General features: G+C 45.2%; 1 protein-coding gene across 1 annotated transcript; it reads right to left on the minus strand.

Annotated features, from left to right (window-relative positions):
* Positions 1–1,401: 1,401 nt before the first annotated feature.
* On the minus strand, positions 1,402–9,098 carry LOC128470167 (EF-hand domain-containing protein D2-like). The gene is made up of 4 exons (XM_053452009.1): positions 8,808–9,098; positions 3,155–3,302; positions 2,105–2,239; positions 1,402–1,757 (listed from the first exon to the last, which is right to left on the minus strand). The coding sequence occupies exons 1-4, from the start codon at positions 9,020–9,022 to the stop codon at positions 1,623–1,625; spliced, it is 633 nt and encodes a 210-aa protein (XP_053307984.1). The 5' UTR covers positions 9,023–9,098; the 3' UTR covers positions 1,402–1,622.
* Positions 9,099–10,290: the final 1,192 nt, after the last annotated feature.

Below are 10,290 nucleotides of genomic sequence, written 5' to 3' on the forward strand. Positions count from 1 at the left end.
CTGTTTTTAATTTAAAAAAGTAAATAAAAAATTCTCAAAAGAGAGAAAAAAATATTAAGGGAGAATTTTAACGGTGTCATCCGCAAAATAAATATATTTATCTTTGTTTAGAAACATATTTATTATTTTCTAGGAAAAAAAATTAGTGGGACACCAGATTAAAAAAAAAAAAAAAACTTGCAAAAATTCTGGTTTTGTATAAGGAGCAAAATGGTGCAGTCGCCATAGAAACCAAGGGACGACGACGCTGATTACGCCTCGTTTTGCGGCAGGATGCATCATCTTGGATATTCGGAATCTCACTTTACGATCCATTAACCGATTCTGTCTTTTTCTACCCGTTTTTATTACTGCTCAGACGTACCGGTAATTTGGCATTTGTGGCCCTCGTGAGTCGGTGTGCGTTTTTGTATGTTTTTTTTTTTGTAAATAATCTTTAAATTGTCTTGTTTTATGGCACGAGGCAAAGCTCTAGGAATAGACTATTTTGATATTGTTCATTACGAGGATGATCTCCGTGTAAATATCTATATTGTATATATGTGATAAATGGATTTGGCTCTTTGTGCGACGCGGCCCTCTGCCCGTACGGCTGTCCCGCGGTCGGTGTTTTCATGTTTATTCCCTTTATTTTTGGTTATTGCACGGTTTAATACATTTGCTGAGTAAGAAGCAGCGCGTCTCCTTGTAAAGCTGCAGTGCTGTCAAAAAAAACAAAAAAAAAACCTATACCAAGTGTCGTTAGGATTGTTGCCGACAGACCTGATATGCATGAAGGGCACTTATAAAAAAAATAAAAATAAAAACATGCTAACAGATTTCCCTACGCGCCGTCACGTGACTTTCTTCACGGGGTCCGAGGGGCTCGCGCTTAGATTGGGGAAGACGCGGCAGGACTTTGATAAGGTGGGCTTAATAGCGCAGAGCTCAACGTAAATGCATATTACATACTTGGTAATTCGCTTTAGTATGCGTACACATGGAATCTGCCGGCACATCGGCCCCATTCGGCCCTCAGCCTGTTTCTCCTGGCGTAAAGACTCAAACCTTAATCTCGTCTTAGATTCAGGAGCCGTATGCCTATCCCCTCGCTGTATTACCCTCTACCACTTCTGCCGGGAGGCTGTTCCACTTATCAACCACCCTCTCGGTAAAGTAAAATGTTCTTACGTTGCACCTAAATCTGTAGTTTTGGCTGCTAATTTCTGGGAGCAAAGTGTTCCATAGCAGCGCCTCTTGTAAGACCCCCTGGAGCGTCTGAACATGCGCACTGCTACGCTTCAAATGGGAAAATCGCAGATCCTCTCGAAACATTTTAAACCGTTGGTTATTTGATAGATATATACATATATAGCGCCGCCATATTCCACAGCGCAGTACAGCGGGACGGGCACCGCGGGCGTAGCTGCAATGTCTTTATTTACACGTTTCACACACAAAAAAAACAAGTGTAGAATGACATAAAAAAATATCGTCTGCAACAGAATTAAAAAATGGAATCACTAATAAAATGGTGAACTTTATCGGTCCGTCCGAAGCAATAAATTAGAGGGATTTCCGTACTTTATATATATATATATATATTTCTCTGCATGCTATGAAAATATTTGGCTCGGGGGCCGTCAGGGCCGGAAGGCGGACTGCAGCTCTTTGAAGGCGGCTTTCCTCTGCTCCTTCTCCTCCGCTTGCCTCTTCTTCTCCTCTTGTTCCGCTTTGATCTCCTGCTCGAAGCGGCTGCCGTCGCTCATCGCCTGCACCTAAACGGTTAACGGAGACGCTCGTGAAAACCGTATTTACGTTTTTCAGGACAAATATTGTATATTTATTTACAGAACGTGTTTCCAAACGCGGGATGCAAACACCTGCAGCGCAATATGTTGTTTTCAAAGCCTGGTGGTTTTTTGGGGTTTTTTTTTTTTTTTGCTACTTGTGCTTTTTTTTTTATCATGAAAATATATATAAAACCGTAACGGATTCCTGGGGCCGCCGTCCTCGGTGGTCGATTCTAAAAGCGGCGCAAAATAAAAATGTGTAATTCTTATGAACAAACGAGTCGTACGGAGACGCAGCAACAAAGATGGAGTCGTTACCCCCCCCCCCTTACCTTTGCTTCAAAAAAGCTTTTGGCCCCTTTGACACCCTCGATGGACACATCGATCTCCGAGAGGCGGGCGAGAGCGTGCAAGCCGCTGTCCTCCTGCAGCTCCCCGGCCGCTGCTTTCCGGAAGATCAACAGGAACTGAAAGGGAACAAAAAAATTACTTTTTTTTAATGCTTAATCCAAATTCCGACATTTGTATTTTCTCTGCGTCACTAAGATGGATACGGACACGAAACGTTTGGGTTATATCCGTGCGCCTGCGGTCCTCTCACCCCCTACACATCTGCCAGCCAATTGGCCAACCCAATCTATATGTTAACATTCTCATTCATCCACGGTCCTGCAGCCAGAGACAGGGAATGAACTGGAATGAATGAGCGCTCGTTCTGTAAGTCTCGGTTTGTGATGGGCATAGAGTGCATGCGCGATGAGGAGCCTCAATTATAATATCCGTTAAAGTGCTTCTGAAGAGGCAGCAAAATCAATGCGTATCCTCGGGGTGAACGGATCCCATTTATGTTCTAAAGAAAAACAACGTCTGCCGTTAATGTCGGCGCTCGGCGCGGGGGGGGGGGAGACGCAGATGGTGGAGGTTTCCACTTGCGATTGATTTACGTTACAGCGAGTATTAAGTCCACTCGATATGTTACACAGCGCCCAGGGGTCCGGCCTTCGCCGTGGCGGTCTGTGTAATACCGCAGAGATTGTACAACGCTGCAGCGTCTGCTGGCGCTATATAAAAACTACTGATAGTGAATATCATTATATATATATATATATATATATCATATGCAAACACACACACACGATATATATATCCCATGTATATCGCTGCCATTGATATAAAATATACAAAAAGATTTATTTCTTTTAGTGCCGATCTACTGATACAAATGTTTCAAAAACAACTATTATTATTATTATTATTATCTATTATTTATATAATGCCAACAGTTCACGCAGCGCTTCTTACAATCCATATACAAGACGAGAACCGACGGACAGACAATCCGACACGTTAGAGGCTCGGCTCGCAGGATTTCTCGGACTCACCTCCCGGAAGCTGAGTTTCCCGTCGAAGTCTTCGTCCACTTCCTTAATCATGTCCTTGAGGCCGAGGTGTGTCTGGGGGGCTCCCAGCTTCTCCATCATTCGCTTCAGTTCCATGAGATCTATGAAGCCGTCTTTACCCGCATCGTACCTGTGGGGGGGCATGGAGTTAGCGTGTGCCGTGTGCGTGACGTCGGTCATTTAAAACAGAATTGCCTAATGATTCAGCACCGACTTAGACCGTAGGGAAGTTCTACTCATTGGATACTTTAGGAGTGAAGCCATTCTGCTGCAGCCCTGGAGCTGAAGCTTCCCTCTAAGGGAAGTGATTTTTTTAAGCACATAAAAGAACTCCCGTATAACACGGAAATAACTCAGATCGCCTGCAGTTAATTCTCAGGGTTTCGTTACCACGCCGATCATCGCGCATGCAACGGTAATTACAGCGCTCAGCTATTAGTGTTAATTCTGCAGAAGCTGCAAATGCCTCGAAAGCCGAGCTTCACTTCGCTGTATACAGAAATAACCCCCCCAACGCTGTATACAGTAATACCCCCCCCAGCGCTGTATACAGTAATATAACCCCCAGCGCTGTATACAGTAATACCCCCCCAGCGCTGTATACAGTAATACCCCCCCCAGCGCTGTATACAGTAATACCCCCCCAGCGCTGTATACAGTAATAACCCCCCCAGCGCTGTATACAGTAATATAACCCCCAGCGCTGTATACAGTAATAACCCCCCCAGCGCTGTATACAGTAATATAACCCCCAGCGCTGTATACAGTAATAACCCCCCCAGCGCTGTATACAGTAATATAACCCCCAGCGCTGTATACAGTAATAACCCCCCCAGCGCTGTATACAGTAATATAACCCCCAGCGCTGTATACAGTAATAACCCCCCCAGCGCTGTATACAGTAATATAACCCCCAGCGCTGTATACAGTAATATAACCCCAGCCCTGTATACAGTAATATAACCCCAGCACTGTATACAGTAATATAACCACCAGCGCTGTATACAGTAATATAACCCCCAGCGCTGTATACAGTAATAACCCCCCAGCACTGTATACAGTAATATAACCCCCCAGCACTGTATACAGTAATAACCCCCTGCACTGTATACAGTAATATAACCCCCCAGCACTGTATACAGTATTATAACCCCCAGCGCTGTATACAGTAATATAACCCCCTGCGCTGTATACAGTAATATAACCCCCCCAGCACTGTATACAGTAATATAACCCCAGCCCTGTATACAGTAATATAACCCCAGCCCTGTATACAGTAATATAACCCCCAGTGCTGTATACAGTAATATAACCCCCAGTGCTGTATACAGTAATATAACCCCCAGCGCTGTATACAGTAATATAACCCCCAGCGCTGTATACAGTAATATAACCCCCAGCGCTGTATACAGTAATATAACCCCCAGCGCTGTATACAGTAATATAACACCCCCCAGCGCTGTATACAGTAATATAACCCCCAGCACTGTATACAGTAATACCACCAGCGCTGTATACAGTAATATAACCCCCAGCGCTGTATACAGTAATATAACCCCAGCCCTGTATACAGTAATATAACCCCAGCCCTGTATACAGTAATATAACCCCCAGCGCTGTATACAGTAATATAACCCCCAGCGCTGTATACAGTAATATAACACCCCCCAGCCCTGAATACAGTAATATAACCCCCCCAGCGCTGTATATAGTAATACCACCAGCGCTGTATACAGTAATATAACCCCCAGCACTGTATACCGTAATATAACCCCCCAGCGCTGTATACAGTAATACAACCCCCCAGCGCTGTATACAGTAATATAACCCCCAGAGCTGTATACAGTAATATAACCCCCCCAGCGCTGTATACAGTAATATAACCCCCCAGCGCTGTATACAGTAATAACCCCCCAGTGCTGTATACAGTAATATAACCCCCCAGCGCTGTATACAGTAATATAACCCCCCAGCGCTGTATACAGTAATATAACCCCCCAGCGCTGTATACAGTAATATAACCCCCAGTGCTGTATACAGTAACAACCCCCAGCGCTGTATACAGTAATATAACCCCCAGCACTGTATAGAGTAATAATCCCCCAGCGCTGTATACAGTAATATAACCCCCTGCGCTGTATACAGTAATATAACCCCCAGCACTGTATAGAGTAATAATCCCCCAGCGCTGTATACAGTAATATAACCCCCCAGCGCTGTATACAGTAATATAACCCCCAGCGCTGTATACAGTAATATAGCCCCCCAGCGCTGTATACAGTAATATAACCCCCAGCACTGTATACAGTAATAATCCCCCAGCGCTGTATACAGTAATATAACCCCCGCGCTGTATACAGTAATAACCCCCCCAGCGCTGTATACAGTAATATAACCCCCCAGTGCTGTATACAGTAATATAACCCCCCAGCGCTGTATACAGTAATATAACCCCCCAGCGCTGTATACAGTAATATAACCCCCCAGCGCTGTATATAGTAATATAACCCCCCAGCGCTGTATATAGTAATATAACCCCCTGCGCTGTATACAGTAATATAACCCCCAGCACTGTATAGAGTAATAATCCCCCAGCGCTGTATACAGTAATATAACCCCCCAGCGCTGTATACAGTAATATAACCCCCAGCGCTGTATACAGTAATATAGCCCCCCAGCGCTGTATACAGTAATATAACCCCCAGCACTGTATACAGTAATAATCCCCCAGCGCTGTATACAGTAATATAACCCCCGCGCTGTATACAGTAATAACCCCCCCAGCGCTGTATACAGTAATATAGCCCCCCAGTGCTGTATACAGTAATATAACCCCCCAGCACTGTATACAGTAATATAACCCCCAGCACTGTATACAGTAATATAACCCCCAGCGCTGTATACAGTAATATAACCCCCACCACTGTATACAGTAATATAACCACCAGCACTGTATACAGTAATAACCCCCAGTGCTGTATACAGTAATATAGCCCCCCAGCGCTGTATACAGTAATATAACCCCCAGCACTGTATACAGTAATAATCCCCCAGCGCTGTATACAGTAATATAACCCCCGCGCTGTATACAGTAATAACCCCCCCAGCACTGTATACAGTAATATAACCCCCCAGTGCTGTATACAGTAATATAACCCCCCAGCGCTGTATACAGTAATATAACCCCCCAGCGCTGTATACAGTAATATAACCCCCCAGCGCTGTATATAGTAATATAACCCCCCAGCGCTGTATATAGTAATATAACCCCCTGCGCTGTATACAGTAATATAACCCCCAGCACTGTATAGAGTAATAATCCCCCAGCGCTGTATACAGTAATATAACCCCCCAGCGCTGTATACAGTAATATAACCCCCAGCGCTGTATACAGTAATATAGCCCCCCAGCGCTGTATACAGTAATATAACCCCCAGCACTGTATACAGTAATAATCCCCCAGCGCTGTATACAGTAATATAACCCCGCGCTGTATACAGTAATAACCCCCCCAGCGCTGTATACAGTAATATAACCCCCCAGTGCTGTATACAGTAATATAACCCCCCCAGCACTGTATACAGTAATATAACCCCCCAGCACTGTATACAGTAATATAACCCCCACCACTGTATACAGTAATATAACCACCAGCACTGTATACAGTAATAACCCCCAGCGCTGTATACAGTAATATAATTTTGGGTGACTTTCCCGGCTCAAACACCACACTGAGCTGATGCTTTATGGCGATGCTAATGAAGTCCGTTCCTCCATAGACTTTCATTACTCAGGGTGTCTGACTGGGTGATTAAGACTGAGCCACTCTAATGTTTACCACAGGCAGGGTAATAAGGAGTCGGGGACAGGGAACGGCACAGTGTTGGTACAAGCCGCCCAGTCTCTGTGGGAAGGGGCGAGCAGTGTTGGTTCCGACAGGTCGGGGGGTTTGTTTTGTAGATTGGGGCTCAGAGTGGGACACAAATGGTTAATATGCAGCTGCCTGAAAACGGGAACATTCTATCTGGGAAATGAGTCCAAATGTAACATTTTTATAATACGAAAAATCTACAATTCTGTGGGGATGACAGGATTTATTTTTTACATTTTTCCCCGTTTGGCTGATATTTCATACGAATAAAAGACGTTTTCGCGCACAGCTAATGAACCAATAACAGAGAAATATATATATTTTTGCATTTCTTTCCGCCCTTGAGTGAGATCCATCCAAGCGATCTTCTCCCCGCATAGATGACAAAATCTATAAGTCGGCTTTCATTCGAAGGCTAATGCGATCTTTCACTCTTCTCGATGTATCCGGTGGGCTCGCTCGGGGGGGGGGCTGGTAATCGGGGGATGGGCTGATTGCCGCCCCCCCAACCGCTAAATATATTAAGGGAGAACGGGATTTACTATTCCGCCTCCTACAGACGGATCCGCTGCGCGCGCCACATCACCTATACAGTTACACCGAACACAACGTATCTCCCTTATCTTCAATTAATATTCCATTATTATTATTATTGATTATTATTAATTATCATTATTTATTATATTTTATTTATATAGCAACAGCAATCCCCGAAGCGCTTCTTACAGTCCCTACATTCAAAGGGTCCGACAAAACTAGACCGACTAAGACGAGCCGATACGTTAGGGAAAGAGGGCTCGGCTCCCAAGAGCTGACAATCTATAGGGAAGGGACATTAGATGTTTGCATTGTGATACCGGGCAATAATCTCACCTGATCGCTGCCTAATGTAATAAACGTAATATACACCATTTCATACGTTGAATTAACCCAATATATACCCCCCCCCCCCAGCACTGGGAGCCGTACTCTGCAGATCAGGAACGAGGAGGGGAAAAAACTGCAGAAAATGCAAAAATAATAAAAACACAAAAATAATCTAACATTTCAGCTTTGGGGGAAACGCGGCGCCGACCTCCATGCCTCACGCCGTGAATTATTTGCATTAATAAGAGAAAACGATGAAAAACGATGAGAACGATTAAAATTCAGCATTATTCCGCCTCGTAAAACCTGTTGCCGTTCGCTGGAATCCGGGGTTTGGGCTCGGATAGTAAACGGAGAGGAACGTCGTATCAGAACCCGGCTGACGGGCAGCAGCCACCCCCAGAGCGAGCGATCGCTACGCTGTAAGCAGGCGGGTGCCTCGTATTGATGGGAGTTATAAATAAATCCCAGCTTTAGGGGGAAACGGTGCTTTTTGATGGTAGAAAGCGGGCTGATTAACGCTCAGCGGACGCTGCCGGTTCATACGCAGACGCCTCCATCGGTAAAGTGACATAATACGGACGTAAAGGGATATAGAGAGAAACTCCAAGAGGTTCTGCAGCAGCAGCAATTTCTGGTGCATTTAAACTGCCATCCAGCCCACACAGCATGCTCAGCGCTGGGAAATATCCCACCGATCCCTGGAACGCAGCTGGCTGAGAGTTCTGGGAGTGGCAGTCACCATAAGTCCTTGCTCCCACCCAGCGGCCAGTGCTGAATGAATAGCATCCCGTTAACGAATGACCGGACTAACGATCCGATGGGACGTGTCTGGCTGAGCGTTGTGGGAGTTGCGGGAATGGTGCCCCCCTCCCTCCGTGCCCCGGGGTCACTCACTGCTTGAACATGCTCTCCATGTCCTTGATCTGCCTCCTGCTGAACTCCTTGAACTCGGTGAATGGGTTGAAGACCCTCCGGCATGGCCGCCTGTCCCCCTCTGGCCGAGCTGACTCCGCATCCTCCGGCTCTCCGCCGCCGCCACCGCCACCGCCGGCGCCGGCCCCCAGCTTCAGCCGCATGTTCAGCCTGGAAGCCAGCTCGTCTGCCGCCATGGCCCGCTCTCTGCCCGCTGCTCCCGGTTACACGAGCCGCGTACAGAGCGGCAGCCGGAGCACGTGACCCGGCACCGACTGCCATGCAAAGAGCGCGCTGATTGGCTGCCGCCGGGGGACTGGTCCAGCGGAGGAGAGGGGGGGGGATGCTGGAGGCTGCGGGAAGCATCATACACTCCGCATAGTACTACACGACACACACAACACAATATACTACACGACACACACTACACAATACTACAAAATATACTACAATACTACACAGCACACACTACACTACAATACTAAAAAACACGCAACACATACTACACAATACTACTCAATATACTACAATACTACACAGCACACAATACACTACAATACTAAACTTACAACACATACTACACAACACGCAGCACATACTACACAACACATACTGCATAGCACATGCCACACAATACATACCACACAACATACTACACAATACACTACAATACAACACAACACACATACACAATACACTACAATACTACACAACACACACTACACAACACACAATACACTACAATACTAAACATACAACACATACTACACAACACGCAGCACATACTACACAACACACACTGCATAACACATGCCACACAATACATACTACACAACACACACTGCATAACACATGCCACACAATACATACTACACAACATACTACACAATACACTACAACACAACACACATACACAATACACTACAATACTACACAGCACACACTACACAACACACAATACACTACAATACTAAACAGCATACAACACATACTACACAACACATACTGCATAACACATACCACACAATACATACTACACAACACACAACATATACTACACAATACACAGCACATATAAAGCAATGTTTATGTCGCCCCCATATACTTTGTGGTGAGACGGGGCTAGAGGAGCCCCTCATTTACCCCAAATGTTTGAAAAAGTAACCCCTTGTATATATATATAAGTGTGTGTGTGTATTGTATGAAGAGCTGCGGACATTGATGGCGGTATATAAATAATAATAATAATAATAAAATAATAATAATAAAAGTAATAATAATAAAATAATAATAATAATAAAAGTAACGCCGCAGCCAGAGGTCTCACTAAATTTCTTAGCAGAAGAGAATAAGACCCCCCCCAGTATGAGCCCCCCGCTTCCCAGCACAGCTGCCAGTGATCTTCTTACCTCCCGATGGGATGAGTCTCGTGTTAATTAAGATAATAAAACAAAAAATTACACTT

Source organism: Spea bombifrons, chromosome 12 (assembly GCF_027358695.1).
Source record: "Spea bombifrons isolate aSpeBom1 chromosome 12, aSpeBom1.2.pri, whole genome shotgun sequence".
Taxonomy (NCBI): Eukaryota; Metazoa; Chordata; class Amphibia; order Anura; family Pelobatidae; genus Spea; species Spea bombifrons.

What these genes read in the sequence shown, in the direction of transcription:
- LOC128470167 (XM_053452009.1), bottom strand. Translation starts at nt 9,022, where the DNA reads ATGGCGGCAGACGAGCTGGCTTCCAGGCTGAACATGCGGCTGAAGCTG. An exon ending in ATGGAGAGCATGTTCAAGCA is followed by an intron (nt 3,303 to 8,807) that starts GTGAGTGACCCC and finishes GCCCCCCCACAG; the next exon opens with GTACGATGCGGGTAAAGACG. An exon ending in AAAGCTTTTTTGAAGCAAAG is followed by an intron (nt 1,758 to 2,104) that starts GTAAGGGGGGGG and finishes TTAACCGTTTAG; the next exon opens with GTGCAGGCGATGAGCGACGG.